The sequence below is a fragment of the Alosa sapidissima genome, chromosome 14 (genome assembly GCF_018492685.1).
Source record: "Alosa sapidissima isolate fAloSap1 chromosome 14, fAloSap1.pri, whole genome shotgun sequence".
Lineage (NCBI taxonomy): Eukaryota > Metazoa > Chordata > Actinopteri > Clupeiformes > Clupeidae > Alosa > Alosa sapidissima.
Window position 1 is genome coordinate 22,082,695 of NC_055970.1, and position 18,550 is coordinate 22,101,244.

Sequence of the window (18,550 nt, forward strand, 5' to 3'; positions counted from 1 at the left end):
AACGACTATGAGCCATAACTGAACCGTGAAAAGCAGTGACTGAGCAGTGTCTTCATACGGAAACCACATTTACTTGCCATGTCATTCACTGGAATAAGAATATGTAAATCCCCCAGCTTTTTATTCTACTATTTTATGATACAAACCACCCTTCATTTACAACAGACTCATTTCCCTGCATAACCAAGGCAGAAAAAAATTAGTAATGAGAAATACAAATGTGCCTAAGGCACAAGAAGACTCTTTGTAGAAAAATAAAATGAGCTAACAAATTCATGACAAAGGGATTTTACATCTTGAGAATATCACAATATATTTGTCAATACTGTATCTTTGATAATTATTTACTAATTATGTTTTTCAGTGGTGAAGTGTTCATTTGAAGCTGCCGAGCCTCTTCCTATGTGTCCTTTCTCAGCAGCTGAAGTATGTCTGTTCTGGTGACGGGGTACAAAAGAACACATGTTCTTTTCTGGTCTTCATTTGGGTTTCTTCCATCAATCAGAGCGATCGGAAAAATAGAATGGAATTTGATGATGTCAGCTACATTATCGAAAGCCTGAAAGAATGAAAAGATAACAGTTCGATTTCCATGGCTATGAGGACAATGTGTGAACGATGAATCCCTACCTAGATAATATACAATACACAATGTCACAAGCATATAATCAGTTGTGAATATTTTGAGTGAAGTAACTTAGTAAAAAATAATATACTGTTCAAAGAATCACATGACAATGAAAACAAAAATCAGTAATGACATATGGGAGGTCTATTTACTACATGCTTCAAGGCTGTATTCATAATATACTTTGAGGGACAGCCCGCCCTCCCCCCACCCCTAAATTGTATAGGTTTATTATTGATGAGACATTTGATGTCTTAACACCATACTAATACAACATTTCATGTCAGCAAGGACATGGTTGAATGGAGCATGCAACAAAAGCACGCAAGGTTGTTAAACTGTGGTAAAACAGGTTTTGTTCTTCCCAGGGGCTCTGTGGCTTGAATGTATAACTAACCGACGCATACATATTTACATTTGGCCTTGGGTATTTGTTTCTGAAAACAAAGAAACCCCTACTGTATATCCTGAACGCATTCTTCTGGCTTTTGTCTGTGAGATTCACAGAGACACAATGCTGTCCTATCATGACATCATCTCTGTCATGAGCATGAGTCTGTCATACTCTAGAAACTTCTATTATTATGACTGCTGCACAGTGAAGCGGTTGCCAGTTCGAGCCCTGACCAGTGGGCCGCGGCTGAAGTGCCCTTGAGCAAGGCACCTAACCCCTCACTGCTTCCCGAGCGCCGCCGTTGTAGCAGTGTGCTTCACCTCACTCAGGATTAATGTGTGCTTCACCTCACTGTGTGTTCACTGTGTGCTGTTTGTGTTTCACTAATTCACCGATTGGGTTAAATGCAGAGACCAAATTTCCCTCACGGGATCAAAAAAGTATATATACAGTTTATACTATACTTATGCATGCATAACGCAACGCTCAGACCAATAAATTCTATCTCGTTCCTAAGTAACACAACTGGTTTGAAAGTTGAAATAAGTTCAACGCTCAGCTTGTTCAACGCTAGCCTTACGCCTAGCACTGCCACCATTCCGCTGCCGAACCATAGAGAACAATAGAGATTGCTAAGACACGTGACCAAGATTATGGATACGTTTGCCGAGGATCCCCAAAATGCTTTGCGTTCACTAATGGGAAAATGGCATGATGACATTCTCAATCTCTATATAGGAAACCTTCTGCTTGCCGCTGGTCAGTGTGATCCCCACCTAACTCGTCTTGTCAATGCTACCGTGTGAACATTGTGAACATATTAGTAGGTGGGGCACCTGTTTGCAGCTTGTCGCTGTCGCTCATCAACCAATCACAGTGGTCACTGCAAGCAAGCTTGTGCATGAGAATTGACATCAACCATATCAACGGAGCCTTTTTCTTATCTTACTAAAAGTTAGTCTCAGCCAATATTTGAATAGCTTTTAAGAGAAAACGTTTAGTTAAAAACTGTGACTAGGAGTACTCAGTATATCAAACGATTTGTGAATGTGGGCCCAAAAAGTTGTAAAAACTGTAACGGTAAAAACAGATTTTGGTCCTCGGAACTCCGTGGCTTGAATGGGATAGCATTCATAGCTAACACACACACACACACACACACACACACACACACACACAAACACACATACAGCACACACACACACACACACACACACACACACACACACACACACACACACATACACACACAAACACACATACTGCACACACACACACACACACACACACAAACACACATACTGCACACACACACACACACACAAACACACATACTGCACACACATACTGCACACACACACACACACACACACACACACACACACACACACACACATACTGCACACACACACACACACACACACACACACACATACTGCACAAACACACACACACACACACATACTGCACACACACACACACACACACACACACACACACACACACACACACACACACACATACTGCACACACACACACACACACACACTTTCATTTTGTATTGAAAATGAAAAACAAATGACCAAATGTATCAGAATTCCCATGAATAAACTACCTGACTGTCAACAGCTTCGGCCCACTTACGTCATTGGTCCTCAGTCCTGTGCCCAGAGTGTACTTGCTGGAGCATTCACTGTAGCGGATCTGGATGTTATACACTCGGTGCTTATAAAACACTGCCAGCACCAGGGGCTCCTGGGGTGTGCACTTAGAGCAGTCTCGGACCAGGAAGGCTCCCTCCTGTCGAAAGAGCACAGAGACTGTGACGTGTCCAAACAACCTTTGACATTGACCTAAATCATTTCAACCCTGCATAGCTACCAGCCCTGATCATTTCCTAGACTTCAAGCCAGTTAGTGTAAACCATTCACAATCTTATACAATCAGGTCCCCCATGCTTACAGTATATGGGCTTTCTAAGTGCTGATTAGCTGAACACACTGGACTTGGCTAATAAAAACACATTTTAATTACACTGATGACATTGCACACAGGTATATGACAGGTGAGTGGGTTGATTTCAGTCAAAGAGTGGAGTGCACGCACATCTGCAAAATTTAAACAGGTGCTGGGTATAAGGCTTAGCCAACAATTGAAAAATAAAAAGATACCCGCACACTGTTTCTATAAGCTCCCAGAGTGGTTTATTAACACAACGTTTCGACCAGAGGTCTTCGTCAGGTATCAAGAAGATGAGCGGGTGGGTGGAGATATATATGGACAAAGTAGTGGGTAATGCCCCATGTCCACCAATCAGTCTGTCCTATCCATTAAAGCAACACCAAAGAACTTTTCCTCTGTCGCACTCACTATTTGTTTATCCAGCACCGGCTTTGCAAATAACAATGTCCACAGACAAGGTAGAATATGTTGCATGATTTTATGAAAGTATGATGTATTGCGACATCAGATGCAAGTCAAATTTGTAGTTTCTCATGTTTCATTTCATTGAACTACAGATCCGCTACCCGATCCGGCAAACTTACATAGTGCGGTTATAGCCGATAGAGGGCTGCGAAGCGAATGCAGAAAGTGCCGTTCACCCTGTTATGAGTTGATGAACCACTGAAACGATTTTGGAAACATTATTTTAAGATACAAAAAACTCTTTGGTGTTGCTTTAATGCATCAGACAATTGTAAGCAAATGGGCTATATGGCCTACATCAGCCCACCAAATGTTACAGTTTCATCAATTCAATCCTTTGTATAGGTCATTATACATCAGACTGAAAAACACACCCAATCCCTCACATCTGTACAAGTGCCACACATTACAAGAAAAAAAGGAACATAAGAAAAAAAGGGAAAAGTACACAAGACATTGGAGACTTGGAAATATCAAGTCAAAATCACTTTTTTTCTTATGTTCCTTTTTTTCTTTTTTCTTGTAATGTGTGACACTAATGTAATGTGTGGATTGGGTGTCTTTTTCAGTCTGATGTATAATGACCTATACAAAGGACTGAATTGATGCAACTGTAACACTTGGTGGGCTGATGTAGGCCATATAGGCCATTTGCTTACAATTGTCTGATGCATTAATGGATAGGACAGACTGATTGGTTGACATGGGGCATTACCCACTACTTTGTCTATATATATCTCCACCCACCCGCTCATCTTCTTGATACCTGACGAAGACCTCTGGTCGAAACGTTGTGTTAATAAACTACTCTGGGAGCTTATAGAAACAGTGTGTGTGTTGATTTCAGAACAATGCAACCGTTAGGAGGATGTAACATTTACCCTGTTGACCAGATGAAGAGCATGTTCGGCCTCCACTCGGGTAAAGGAACCCACATACCAGTCTGACATCTGAAGAGAGACACGCAACAATGTTACATTTTTTTTCCCTTCAATATAATAATATATTAGTAAGTAACAAAATATCACACCCAGTGTTGGGAACGTTACTTTAAAAAAAGTAATTAGTTATAGTTACTCACTACTTGTTGCAAAAAGTAACTGAGTTAGTAACTGAATTACTCTATGATAAGAGTAACTCGTTACCAGGGAAAGTAACTATTTGCGTTACTGTTAAAAAAAAAAGTTGCTATATGTCAAAGAATTTGGATTTTTTTGAGCAGTTTTGAGCAGCCAGTTGAAATGAGTAGAACAGACAGGTGTTTGTAGGCTACATAACTTTCGATATTTATTAGATAGATAGATAGATGCTTTATTGATCCCCAAGGGGAAATTTAAGGCTACCTACGGTTGACTTCAGCCTGTGTCATAGGTTTTTGTTGTGAGGCAGAAAGATCTAGCTTTTGCCTCTTGGAGGACTTTGCTCCGAGTCCTTCTTTGCTAGTGGATGGCGAGCTATCATCTGTGGTGGAGGTGTCGGTGTTTTTGGCCACTAGCTTTATAGTACAGTACGCTTTGTTTGGAAAATAGGCTCCCGCTAGATTTTCATGTAAAAAAATATTTTTTTACATATTTTGCTAATATAGAGTCTAAGGAACAAGATTTTTTGTCTTAAAATTTTCACAATCCATCTTTAGTGTTTTTATCTGTATGTTTTAAAATAAGCGATTATATCTAGTCTGAAAAGTGATTTTCTTCTAATTTTTTGACAATAATTCCACTTTTTGCACAGAAAACCCGCAGATAATGTAAAAAGGTTGTTGGTTCTAAAACAATGTCCATAGTTTTCAAACTTTGTGTCTGAAAAGTGTAAAAACACCTCCTCCCTTGTTGCTTATGTCAAAAACGGTTTCTTAATCTTTGCTTTTCTTGATGCTTTCCTTGAACTGCCATGTCATTCTAGGTCTGTCTACCTTAAGAGAAATTTGTCTTGGAAATAATCTATAATAGTACAGGCAACACAGTACACCACTAGGTGTCATAGGCATGGGTAGTTAAGTAGTAGTAGGCAAAATTAACAAACAAAAGAATATAAGGTACAGACAAACCACGGATATAAGTTACAAACAAACAAACAGACAGACAAACCACGGATGGCCCTCTCACAGCCTGAACTAATACAAAAAACAAATAACTCAAGGGAAAACATTGGTCAGACACTAAACCATGTGCATTTGCTCTCTTTAATCTGGTACGCCCTCCAAATGAGCCTGGGACAGTTAGTCAAGGCTAAAGTTAACACCATCTTGGTCACTGTAATGCTAAGCACTAGTCCTGGTGTGGACTATGGCTACCCTCAATGGGTCTACAACTGCAGGGTTACCGAGGCCTGGCTCCCTCCCGATACCCCCATGAGCAGCCAGTGCTGGTGGGCTGGATAAATCTTGACTGATGGGAACAGGTTTAAGCTCGGAGTGATGCATGGTCTTAAGGGGGCCCTCTTCCCCATATGGCCTGATCTTATAGTGTTTTCCAATTCCATCCAGACACTCCACAATTTCATACTTGGTGGACACCCATGTATCCTGGATTTTGTGGCGACCGTGAAAATGGTTCTTGCAAAAGAGTGTACATGTACATTACATTTAGCAGACACTTCTTGACCAAAGTCACTTACATACTATATGTCAGCTATATTACAAGGGATCACATTGTCCCCGGAGCAAGTTGGGGCTAAGTGCCTTGCTCAAGGGCATAACAGTGGAAGCCGGGAATTGAACCAACAACTTTCAGGCTACTGCACGCTAGCCCAGCTCCTTAACCACTACACTACCACCGCCCACTAGAAAAAGATTAGAGTGCCAGGTGGTAATATGGGTACGGTGTCAGAACCACCATGCCTAGGATATGCCGCAGCCTCTTCTAAGTGTCTCCTAGCACTAGCATAGACAGAAGTCAGGTACTCTTGATGTTGCACCACATGACTGTCCCTGTGGTCACCTCCAGTATTTCCAAGTAGGTGGTCGACTGGTAACTGTGGCTTCTGACCGAACATCAGCTCATATGGGGAGTGCTGTGTGGACTGGTACACGATGGTATTATAGGCGAACAGGAGCTGAGGGAGCAACTGGGACCATTTACGCTTCTTCTCAGGGGGTAAAGTCCTGAGCAAGTCATGAAGTGTCCTGTTGAGATGTTCACACTGACCGTTCTTCTTGGCATGCCATACACATAGAACCATCTCTAAGTTAGAATCTTAGCTATGGTGGAAGCTATCTGATCAGGGGTGGGAAAGGCCTGGGTCAACTTTGAGAAAACATTTGTGACTACCAGAACATTCTCTTGTCCTGTGCTAGCCCAATCCAAGAGAGTAAAGTCAATGGAGATTATCTACAAAGGCTTAGTGGCTAACAGATTTCCCAAGAAAGTTCTGGCTTGGGTTGTCTTGCTTTAGCAAGCACAGTGCTCACACTCAGAACACCACTTTTGCACCTCATGCCACATCTGGGACCAGTAGCACCTCTGGCATATCAAATCTGTGGTGTCCACCCACAGATGGACATGGTTGTTGTGTAGGGTAGTGAGCACTTCGACTCACAACACCTTGGGCAGTAAAAGCTGCAGCACTGGATCCCTGGAAGGAGGAGCCTGGATCGCTCGGTACAAGGTCCCATCCACTTCCTGTATCTGGGACCACTGCTTTATCAGCTGCTGGACTTCCCTTGGTTCACTCTACTTGTCTTAACGGGTAGGTGGCTGTCCCTGTCGCCAAAACCACAGGTATCTGGGAATACAGGGATCAGTCCCTTGCAGGACTTTCAGGTCTCTTTTGGTTCGACTAGGGATGGTGTCTACCATACAAGATTATCCAAGAGTCTTGGATAGGTGCACTCGACATGTTGGCTATGGCAATCAGCAGGGGGACGTCCAGGCTGTGTGACACAGATCGCAAAGTGTTAGTGGGGCTTGTGGGAAGCTTAGAAAGGGCATTGGCAATGCGATTAGCTGTCCCAGGACGATACTTGATGTTGTAATCAAAGAGGGCAAGCTGAGAAACCCAGCACTGTTCCAGAGCACCCAGTTTCACTGACTGCAGGTATTGGAGGGGATTGTTGTCAGTGTACACGCTGAACCTGTTGCCCAGGAGATACTTGCATTTTTTTTTTCTGTGATTGCCCACTTGACTGCAAGGAGTTTGAGTTTCATGGCACTATAAATTGACATGTTCCTCTCACTTGGCCACAAGCCCCGGCTAGCAAAGGCTTAGGTCACCGTAACCCATCCTTCTCCTGTCACAGAACTGCCCCCAATCCTGCATGGCTTGCATCCGTCTCTAAGATAAAGGGACGACTGAATTCAGCATAACCTAGGACTGGCACTTGAACAAGCCGTTATTTTAAGGCTCTGAATCCAGAAAAAGTTCTGAAGGCAAACCTGAACCTGACTACATTCAATTTAACTATCCAATATTCAGATGTTTCTTTTTTTGTAATTTAAATGTATGCAAATTAGTGCATAATTAAATTACATCCATAAACATATATTTTCATAAAACTTGTAATGCAAAAAAATATTGTCTCTACATAAATAATCAACTAGTAAAGTTTCATAAGAATATCAAGTAGTTAATTTTTTTACCCTATTCACCCGTTCTATGTTGCCTATGGAGGCCTGTTTTAGGCCGCAAATGCTAATTAGCAGGTTTAAAACAAAAAAAATATCTAAGTAAATATGATATTCAGAATCAGCACCCAAAAATTAGGCAAAAACCTCTTTACCAGTGTTTTCTCACATTTGACCCCCAAGTGATAGTAGTCCCAGTATTAATTATGCATTATATAAATGATGATGTCATTTAAGTGTGAAAATGGATCGTGAAAATTTGAAGACAAAAAAAATCTTGTTCCTTAGACTCTATACTAGCAAAATATGCAAAAAAATCAATTTGTACAAGAAAATCCAGTGGGATTACACAAGACACCGTACTATTAGATGCGTGTGTGAGATGCTTCATTAAATTGCTTACAACGGATGTCGACAAATTCTTTGCTCCTGGACATAATGTACACATTACATGCACATTCTTGCCTTTGACCACAATGAATTTGAAGTAGTGCTTATATCTCCACCTTGAAAATGCCAACTTTTCATCGGATTGCTCCAGACCTCTGCTGTTTCGTCGAATCTTTATTTTAGCTGTTGCGTGTGTGTGTGGCGCGTGTGCAAAAACACTGGCTCTGATTGGCTACCATGAAACATGACACTGCCTTAGCCAATCATAATCGCTTACGTTGTTACTAACCCACCTCCTCACTAGCTGTGAGCCAGGGGTGCGTTCGGATTACACAGTTTATTCAATCAATGCATAGTAACGCACCGCATTTAACGTCCAGTAACGTTAACGCCATTGTAACGACGGGAAAAGTAATTAGTTAGATTACCTCGTTGCTGAAAAAATAACGTTGTTACCTAACGCCGTTCTTTAACGGTGTTATTCCAAACACTGATCACACCACTTTTCAGAAATAAATATAGAGATCCATTTTTGTTTGTATTCTTTATCTCTTAAGAATGCCTAATGTTTGTTAATGATTTTTTTTTACTATCTAAACTTTTCTCATTAAAAATCCTATGATGTTGGTATTTGAACCAAACATCAAATAAAACAGTAGTGAGTAACCACCCCCTTCCCTTCACCTCCCCCTCCCCAGGGCTGTTTACACTGTATTCACAGAATAGACAGCTAGCTGATTGTGAGGCGAGGTAGAAATTACTTAGAATTGCTTACAGTACCTTTCAAAGGCAATTTTGTTAATAACATTTTAAAACATTGGCAGTTGTATACCTCCGCAGGCCTCTCTTGAGGATGGAAGTTGGAATGATCTAAATCACCCTTTTCTTGAGGCCACTCATGATGATGTCTCTTCACAGAGTGTAGCTCTGCACACACACACACACACACAGACACAAAACAAGGTTATAGGCATTGTACATACACATTTATATTGCACACACATTACATTTCATATTATTTTAAAGATTGACATAATAAATTACCTAGCATCCCCTCTTTCCGATGTATCTGTCTATAGAATAGTTGTAATTAGAATGATATTTTAGTATTACATTTGAAGTTCTAACAGAAAATAAATGGCATTTTGGAGTCCCAAAATAGTTTGCACAATACCTTGCATCAAATAGCTCCTGGGACTCAAGATCTAAGGACAATCTTTGGGATGCTGATAGCGGTGGTCTGGCATTAGGACCTAGGTGACAGAAAAGAGCCAGGACTGTTCATGAAAGGTGTCAATCAGCAAGGGCAGAGCTAAGGTGTGATCTGTGATTAACACCTATTCACCCAAATGATCTCATGGGGCTCAGGGAGGCAGAGCTTTCTATTCAACTATCAGAGTCTATTGTTTGGAAAGGTGTCTTTTTTGTGTGTTGGTACCTTTTCAAAAAGCCAAACTAACATATCTAAAGTCACATATTATTGGCATTACATAAAAGGGGTACACAGTGTGTCTGGGTCATGTTTCCTAGCCTTGCCACATCCACCTAGAGCTCTTCTCAGGGAGATACTAGTCTGGAACACCATAATTCACTTTTCACACAAACGTTTCCATCAGACTCCAAAAAGGTCAGGCCAATCGGCAATAAGAGGGAATGACGCTGTAGTTTTGGAATCTAAAATGGCTGTAGTAAACGGTAGCAATGCCTGCAAACATCAAAAATTGCAGTCGGATGAATGTTGTAACAAATCATCCGTGATGCAGGAAGTAGATGCAGGTTTCTTTTATTCTGAGGCCACACCAGTCAACCAGCAAACTTGCAGCAGGCTATGGCTATGATTTAAAAGTTAACGCAAAGTCTATGCCCCTCACAATGCTAGTGTTGGAAACGTTTCCCAATCGTGAGGCTCCAGACTCTATTCATTCAGACACCATTCTCCCTGTTAAAATGCAGTGTATTGTACCATCAGACTGATTTTCTGATTTTACAGTAAATAAATAGAGTATGTCAGGCTCAGAATATGAGATGCATGGTAAACAGCTGCTGTGTTAAGTAACATCTTACAAATGGTGCTCAGTGATCACGCACACGCCCAGCGTAAGAAAGTAAATTGAGCTGTGAGTGACACCCATTGTAGAATGGGAATGGGGAGAGAGAACCATCCCAGGCAATGAATAAGATCAACCAAATTACCATACAGAACAACAAATGGTCACCAGAGCTCTTGCATTAGAGCCAAGGAGGTAAAGCGCACTCCACACTTATGGCACCCCTGGTAAAAATGGGTTGAAAATAGATATACAAGTAAACAACATTTTTTATCTTAGTTTCACAATGAAAACAGTGAGGGAAAAAATCCAACCTCGCAAGGAAGCTAATTTATTCTGAGAAGAAAAAAACACCCATAAAGAAATAGATATTTTACCATAAACACACATGCCACATTTATTAGCACCCTTTGTATTAAAGTCTTTGTAAAGCCTGCCTTAGCCAATAAAAGAGGTCTTACATCTTATATAACATCTCAACAATAAAATTGGGGAATAAAAAGCAAGATATTTGAGAGCATTCCTCAGTCCTCTCTTGTGCATTCTCCTTAAGCTCACCCCACCTTAAGCTCTCTGGAGTTCAGACTACGGAATTGAGATAACCATGGCATAATCCAGATTTTTTTATTCAGTAAAACATTGTTGTGTTTTATCAAGGTCTGAACATACGTTTTGGATCATAGACCTGCTGGATGACCTGCTACTGTACACCCAACTTGCTCTCTCCATGAACGCTCTGTAATACAGATCATGTGACATACATTGTTAGGTCAGTGGGGGCAGGGGCGCCACTGTGTGGGGGCGTGGGGGGTGGGTGAGGACTAGAGCCCCCCCCCCAATAATACTATATATTTTTCTAGCAGTGCCCCTGAGTGGGGGGATTCCCTGAGGCAGACACGTGACTGTGATATGCATTGCCTTTGCTTCTGCAGACAATAGTGCTGACATAATTAAATCATGTGATGCAGCAGCCTCCAACAGGCTGAGGGATGTGTGGGGCATTGTGCTTAATTAAATCCTTGAGTGGTCTATTCTCTCTGCTGGAAACTACAGCATGATAGTCATGGGTTTTTATCCATGAACTGTCCATATGTTGTTATATGTCTGTGTGACTTTATTTTCATACCTTAATAAAACAGTAAATCATGGATTACTGCTTGAAAATTCACAAGCATCCTGATTACCTTTAAGGAGTTGAATAGGAATGAAAAAAGTTTCAGTTATATTTTGTATAGTTTTTTTCTGTGGGTGCCTACAATTGTGGCACATGTGGTTTGTTGTTTGTTACAAATATTTATTTCTTCATAGGATTTTTTTTTTCTTCTCAGAGCAACACCAAAATATTGTTATATCTCTTTTTAATCATCTTCACCAGGAATACCAATAACTGTGGAGGGCTCTGCATCTTGTATGGAGAGTCGGAGAGGCATGCACTTTAGATCTGTGCTGGAGTATGTTACATGTGCTTTGTTATTACTCTTTCCTAGAATAAAGGCCTACTTGTGTACCAACCAAGAGAAATTTCCTTTTCATTCCTTTCAGGAGTAAAAAACAAACTGACTACCGACATGGTTTGTTGCTCATTTCCCCCAACCTTAAAGACACTGGGGCCCTTTGACAGTCTGAAACACATGGTGTGAAGCGTATGGCGCATCGCCAGATGAATTTCGTTCCGCTTAGCTCCGCCTAGCTTCACTCACATCCATCTGGGACCTCTTCCATTGATTGATTTCTGCACCAGATTTTATGGTAGAGCCAATCAGGATGCAGGGCGGGAGTTTCATAGATGTGACATAGCGTAGAAGCGACTGTGAGACTGTTATCTGCGTCACGGGTTGGCTTCGATGTGAGTGGTTGAAGTAGCATGTCAATAGATGACGGACAAGTGGCTTATCCAATCATATGCAAGCATTTTTTGATTAGGCCCAGCCTTCTGAAGCAACACTTCAATGGATTGATCCCAGATGGATGAGTGGAGCTAGGCGGAACGAAATTCATCTGGCGAGAGTCAGGTTAGCATTTAGGGGCACGTCTAGTTCAAATGTGCTATTGTGATGAAGTGGGCCGGTAGTGTAGTGGTTAAGGAGCTGGGCTAGTTTGCAGTAGCCTGAAAGTTGTGGGTTTAATTCCTGGCTTCCAGCGTTGTGCCCTTAAGCAAGGCACTTAACCCCAAGTTGCTCTGGGGACAATGTAATCCCTTGTAATATAGTTGACATATGTCATTTAGTTGATAGTTATAGTTGTAGTTATAGTTATAGTTGATATAAGTAATTTTGGACAACAGTGTCTGCTAAATGAATAAATGTGAATATAATAAGTGATCAGATGCCAGTTGCATTGTTCAAAAGGGTTTCTTAATTTGTCTTGGGTGTGTTTTGGGCGTAACATCCATTAAACCAATGAGAGTGACATCTGTCTTTCTTTGGTATTTTGACGACGAGTGAGCGCATCTCTGCAATTTGAATCTGTATGCGAGACTGTGTATGCAATACTAGGATTCCACTAAGTTTGTCATTTGATATTGTGTGAAAGAAAACATTTCCGATTTTCTTTAAATTGTTCATTTATAGGTAATTTTATCTACAATTTGATATTGTACTTACCTCTGGGTGAAGTTGAACCTCTGGTGTTAATCTGAAATTTAAATATTGGTACAGCTAAAAAACTAAGATCTTTGGCCACAATTGTGTGTGTCCGTGATATATCATTATTTTATTTTATTTTTTTGCCAATTACCTTTTGCTGTCTTTGATCATTTTAAGTTGCATTTGAAAAGAAAAGAGAACAGGAGTGAAATAGCATTACTAAACATACTGTAGGATGTGAATTATTAACTCTTCCTGCTTGTTACTTTCATACACAATAACATCAAATACTGCATACCATCATAATACACTGCAAAAACTGCTTATCTAAGAAAATCTAACCAAGTGTTATTAATCTTATATCAAGATCAAATAATCTAGTTTGTACTGTTTTCAGTATGAAGAGACTTAATAATTTGACTTAATTTTATATAAGAGAGAGGGTACTCACTCCTTCCATGCCGGTGACATGTGTGGTGTCGGGGGGTCTGTTGGGAGGCCTCCATGCCCAAGCATTGAGAGTTTGGGCCCCGCAGTAATTTTGTCATGCACAGGTAGCACTGGGACAGACTTGGGAAGTCTTAAATTACAGCAAGAAACAGTCAGTTTGCCAGAGCTCTATTTTGTAGCAAAACATACATTTTGTGTAAATGCAGAAGATGAATTATCAGCAATAGAGCACCCCCTTAATCTATCAAATCCAGCAGATTACTGCACAGGCATCCAGAAAATTATGACTAAACATAGCATTACTAAACATACTGTGGGGTGCAGCATGATGTAATTATTAACTCAACTTGCTTGTTACTTAAGCTTTCATATAACATCATAATATACATAATAACATTGTAACATATGATAATAACATCTATACTATAATAATAAAAACGTAATTTATTGTTCTAAATTAATTGAAAAGCAAAGCACAGAAACAGCCCTTATTAAGTTTTTAAATGACATACGTTTTAATACAGTTTAAGGCTAAACTTCAATTTTAGTGTTACTGGACCTTAGTTTAGCTTTTACATACTGTCGATCATGACATTTTATTACTTGAGCACTGGGTTGGTTTTTCAGGCACAGTCATCAACTGGATGAAGTCATACTTACAGGAGAGAAGCTTCACCGTGACCATCGGTGACTATACCTCAATATTAGGGCTGTCAATCGATTAAAAAAATTAATCTAATTAATTACATACTCTGTGATTAATTAATCTAAATTAATCGCATATATAATTTTTGCTGTGAAAGTATTTTAAATATTTAAATTAAAATGAATCATTGATTAATCAGCATTAGTGACATTAAAGTTCAAAAACTCTTTTATTATTGTTTTCACTGTTCAAATAATTGCCATAATAATCTATGATATGATTTTTTTTTCACATACAAGGCATTTCAGGCCACAGATATAACCTAGGGGACACAATGAAAATAAATTAACACTCCCCTCAATGTCAACACTTATTTCTTTGCATTGATGTGCGACTATAGAGTTGATGAACTCCGGTGATATGCAAATTCCTTGCTGCAGACATTGCAGAGGACTTTATTATCAACACTTTATTTTTTATCAACACCATCAGGCCGTTTTTTAAAAGTAAATGTTCCAATCAGTGATCCAGGCAGCACGTTTTCTTCTCTCTCCTTCATTTTACAGTCTAATTTTTACTGACTAGAACGGATCGGGGTCAAAGGTCATACGGAATCGATTAATCTGCACTAATTTTTTGAGAAATCATGGCGTAATAACTGACAATGGCTTAAATTTTGAAAACCACATGAAAGCTGTGACTAAGTCAGCACTTTATCATCCTAAAGCTACATTGTGTAATTTCTTAAGTATATATACTCTTTTGATCCCATGAGGGAAATTTGGTCTCTGCATTTATCCCAATCCGTGAACTAGTGAAACACACACAGCACACAGTCAAGTGAAGCACACACTAATCCCGGTGCAGTGAGCTGCCTGCATCAACAGCGGCGCTCGGGGAGCAGTGAGGGGTTAGGTGCCTTGTTCAAGGGCACTTCAGCCGTGGCCCACTGGTCGGGGCTCGAACCAGCAACTCTCCGGTTACAAGTCCAGAGTGCTAACCAGAAGGCCACGGTTGCCTAAATTTCTTGAGTTGATTCTTAGCAAAAATCAAGTTATATTGCTTTAATCCTGTATTTTATTGCACTCTTTCTTTGTATCTCTATTTTATTGTTTCAAAGCTGCTTATTGCTTTCTTATTTACTTTTAACCTACTTTTAGCCTATTTTTTAAAATATTTTCATGTTTTGACACTGTAAAGCACATTGAGCTGCCCTGTGTATGAAATGTGCTTTAGAGATAAAACTACTTTGCCTTGCCTGCCTAAAATTCAGCACTTGCAGATCTGATATCTGACATGCAATCTTTTGTCATGTACATATATCTGTTTGGGCTGTAAACGGGACATAAGAGAGAGGGTCCTACTCACTCCTTCAATCCTGGTGGTGTCGATGGGTCTGTTGGGAAGCCTCCATGCCCATGCACTAAGAGTTTGGGTCCCACAGTAGTTCTGTCATGCACAGGGAGCATTGGGACAGGCTTGGGAAGTCTTAAATTACAGCAAGAAACAGAAGTAATTTCTCACATACATACATGCATACCTAACAAAAGGACACAAGAGTAACACAGACATAAAAGCAACATACAGGGACACATATCAAGACTGTACACTTAGTAAAATACACTATAGATTCAGCAGGGGACAAACATTGACAACAAAAATAAAACAACAATAGATAGACAGGGAACGAGTGGGATGGAGAAGAGACATTTATGAGTAGGAAGGAAAAGTAAGAGTGAAAAGGTGAGTTTTTAGCATGGATTTAAAGGTATACTATACAGGTTTAGGTATTTTTGTTGAGTGTAGAGCTCCCTCTAGAGTTGGGATGTATTTATATGTTACTATTGTAAATAGCAAAATTCTCGCGACTTATCCCCCCTGTACGCAATGCAAATGCTTTTGTGGTGCAGGTGAAGGATTAACAAAAGACAAAAACTCCAAAAAATCTCCAAAGAGCTATATTTACTGACAAGGTAATGTGTCACGATTCTCGCGAGGTTCATAAAGGTTAAAATCTTGCATAGTGTGCCTTTAAAGGTGGACAGTGAAGTGCTTTGAGGTAGTGCAAGTGCGGGAGTTCCAGAGTTTGAGGCCAGCCATGCTAAACGCCCTGTCACCCATGGAACGGAGATGTCCAGTGGGGGTAGATAGGAGGTGGGCATCAGAAGAGCGTAAGGTGCGGGTTGGTTGGTAAGGGGTCAGGAGGTTTGAAAGATAGGAGGGTGCAGGATTATGTTGGGCTTTGTAATGATTTCGAATTGAAAACGATATTGCACCAGGAGCCAGTGTAGTTGATGGAGGATGGGAGTGATATGTTGCCAGGGCCTGGTACGGGTGAGAACTCTTGTAGCGGAATTTTGTATGTATTGTAGTCTGTCTAATCTCTTCGCTGAGACACCAAAGAACAGGGCATTACAGTAGTCAAGTCTGGAGGTCATGAAAGCATGAATGAGAGTCTCAGCAGTGGTGGGGTATAGACCTTTCACACAATAACCGGAAATACGTAATCACTGTGGAAGCGGAGTTCCTGTCAAGCGTCAACACATCAGAAAAACATACCAGGGCAAGACAACATCGTTCAGAGTGTCTACACAACTTCGCTAACGGATTTGCCAAATATTACATTTGCCAACGTTACAAGACTCGTGGACGAAAACCCACTAAAAGGAAGGAAAAAAATCAATAAAGGGTACAAATTTTTCCACGAGGAATTTGTCCATAAGTATCAAGGTAAGTAGAGAGCGATCAGGCTAACTGTTACAGTAAGCGTGTCCACTTAGACATAATGTATGTATAGTATAGAGGATATAGACTACCTTAAATCATTATAGTCTGCTGGTAAGCAAGAAGATTTCCATGACGATTGTGTATTTCCGGTTATAAATACGGAAGTTGTGTGAAAGGTCTATAGGCATCCAGAAGATTACTGTCAGATTGTGAGGTCCAGCCAGGCTGAGTAACACCTACCTCAGTGGACTTCTTAGATTCTAGAACATAGGCAGATAGAGACCATTTTAAAACTCAATATTAAAACCTTTTCAAATGTAACATTTTTCTAATGTTGTTTCCAGACCATTTAAAACAAATGCATTTTGAATTATACCTGATGGCTCTCTAGAGGTGCAGGTGCATTGGTTTTAGAGAACACTTCTGTAAATAAAAAATCAACATAGCTTTCAGACATCACCACACATCTTTTGATCACTGGAGCTTTAAAAGAAAAACACTGTTCAAATATCTGAACAAAATGTGTGTCTCTGTGTGTGTTTGTGTGTGTGTGTGTGTGTGTGTATGTGTGTGTGTGTGTGTCTGTGAATGTGTGTCTGTGTCTGTGTGTGTGTGTGTGTGTGTGTGTGTGTGTGTGTGTGTGTGTGTGTGTGTGTGTGCTCTCGTGTGTGCGTGATTGTGTGTGTGTGTGCTCTCGTGTGTGCGTGATTGTGTGTGTGTGTGTGTGTGTGTTTGACAGAGAGAGAGAGAGAGAGAGAAAGAGAAGCAGAAATATGACTTTGAACTTCCAGATGTGAAGCCATAATACACAGTATTTTCTTTGTTCAAAGCGTACCTGTCTTAGTTTTAGGCTGTCTGCCTGGCTTGAGGTCTCTGTTAACGGCAGGCCCTGTTAGTGGACACACCAGAGAGTACGCTGAGCAGATTCTCGTAAAAGCTGGAGCACAGTTTCAGGTGATTTTGTTTTCCAAAGTTTTCATCATTTCAGTGTTTAGGGGAAGATGAAGCATAGCCTCTCATCACATCTGGGGTAAGACACACGTTGTTCATCCTACCTGGGATGATCCTTCTCGGAGGTTTTGGAGGAGTGTTGGACTTGCTCTGCAGATCACACAAATGAGTTGGAATGTTATTTAAAATGGAACTGAGTAATCAGACAAGTGTTAGTGCCTAGACAAATATTTGCCAGAAAATAATTTAATAAAATTAGAATGTGTGTCAGTGTTTATTTTATCCAGGAGAAATGAGGAGGGATTGCAGACACTTACGTCCACTCCTGATGGAACACTGGGGATGGGTCTGTGGTGACCCCTGTCTTAAAAGTAAAAAGAAAAAAAACACAGACACACACATGGTCATAACACGTACACAGCAGTCAATGGTTTGTCACTGTGCCAGTACTATTGTCAATATGTTTCAATCAACAACCTTTATATAAAGGTATAACTCTCCTTCAACACACCAACCACTAGAGGGAGCAATTTCTTTTCATTCAATTTTGACTTGCTGTTTTCTCTGTGTTCCAGCATGAGAATAATTTAGATATATATTATATTATAATAATATAGAAGACATATGGTTCCTAGCACTCTCTCTCTCTCTCTCTCTCTCTCTCTCTCTATATATATATATATATATATATATATATATATATATATATATATATATATATATATATATATATATATATTTC

General features: G+C 40.2%; 1 protein-coding gene across 4 annotated transcripts in view; it reads right to left on the reverse strand.

The window, feature by feature from the left end:
- Positions 1–104: 104 nt before the first annotated feature.
- LOC121681704 (lymphocyte cytosolic protein 2) overlaps positions 105–18,550 on the reverse strand; it is a 43,545-nt gene continuing 25,099 nt past the window's right edge. For all 4 annotated transcript variants that reach the window (XM_042061605.1, XM_042061601.1, XM_042061602.1 and 1 more), the window contains 15 exons: positions 18,126–18,172; positions 17,913–17,958; positions 17,693–17,746; positions 17,234–17,280; positions 17,098–17,117; positions 15,499–15,618; positions 13,486–13,614; positions 13,186–13,195; positions 13,053–13,083; positions 9,576–9,654; positions 9,446–9,474; positions 9,234–9,328; positions 4,331–4,399; positions 2,667–2,822; positions 105–559 (listed from right to left, as the gene is read on the reverse strand). In XM_042061605.1, the coding sequence (XP_041917539.1) occupies positions 401–559; positions 2,667–2,822; positions 4,331–4,399; positions 9,234–9,328; positions 9,446–9,474; positions 9,576–9,654; positions 13,053–13,083; positions 13,186–13,195; positions 13,486–13,614; positions 15,499–15,618; positions 17,098–17,117; positions 17,234–17,280; positions 17,693–17,746; positions 17,913–17,958; positions 18,126–18,172 (1,091 nt within the window). In that variant the 3' untranslated portion in view covers positions 105–400. The remainder of the gene's footprint in view (positions 560–2,666; positions 2,823–4,330; positions 4,400–9,233; positions 9,329–9,445; positions 9,475–9,575; positions 9,655–13,052; positions 13,084–13,185; positions 13,196–13,485; positions 13,615–15,498; positions 15,619–17,097; positions 17,118–17,233; positions 17,281–17,692; positions 17,747–17,912; positions 17,959–18,125; positions 18,173–18,550) is intronic.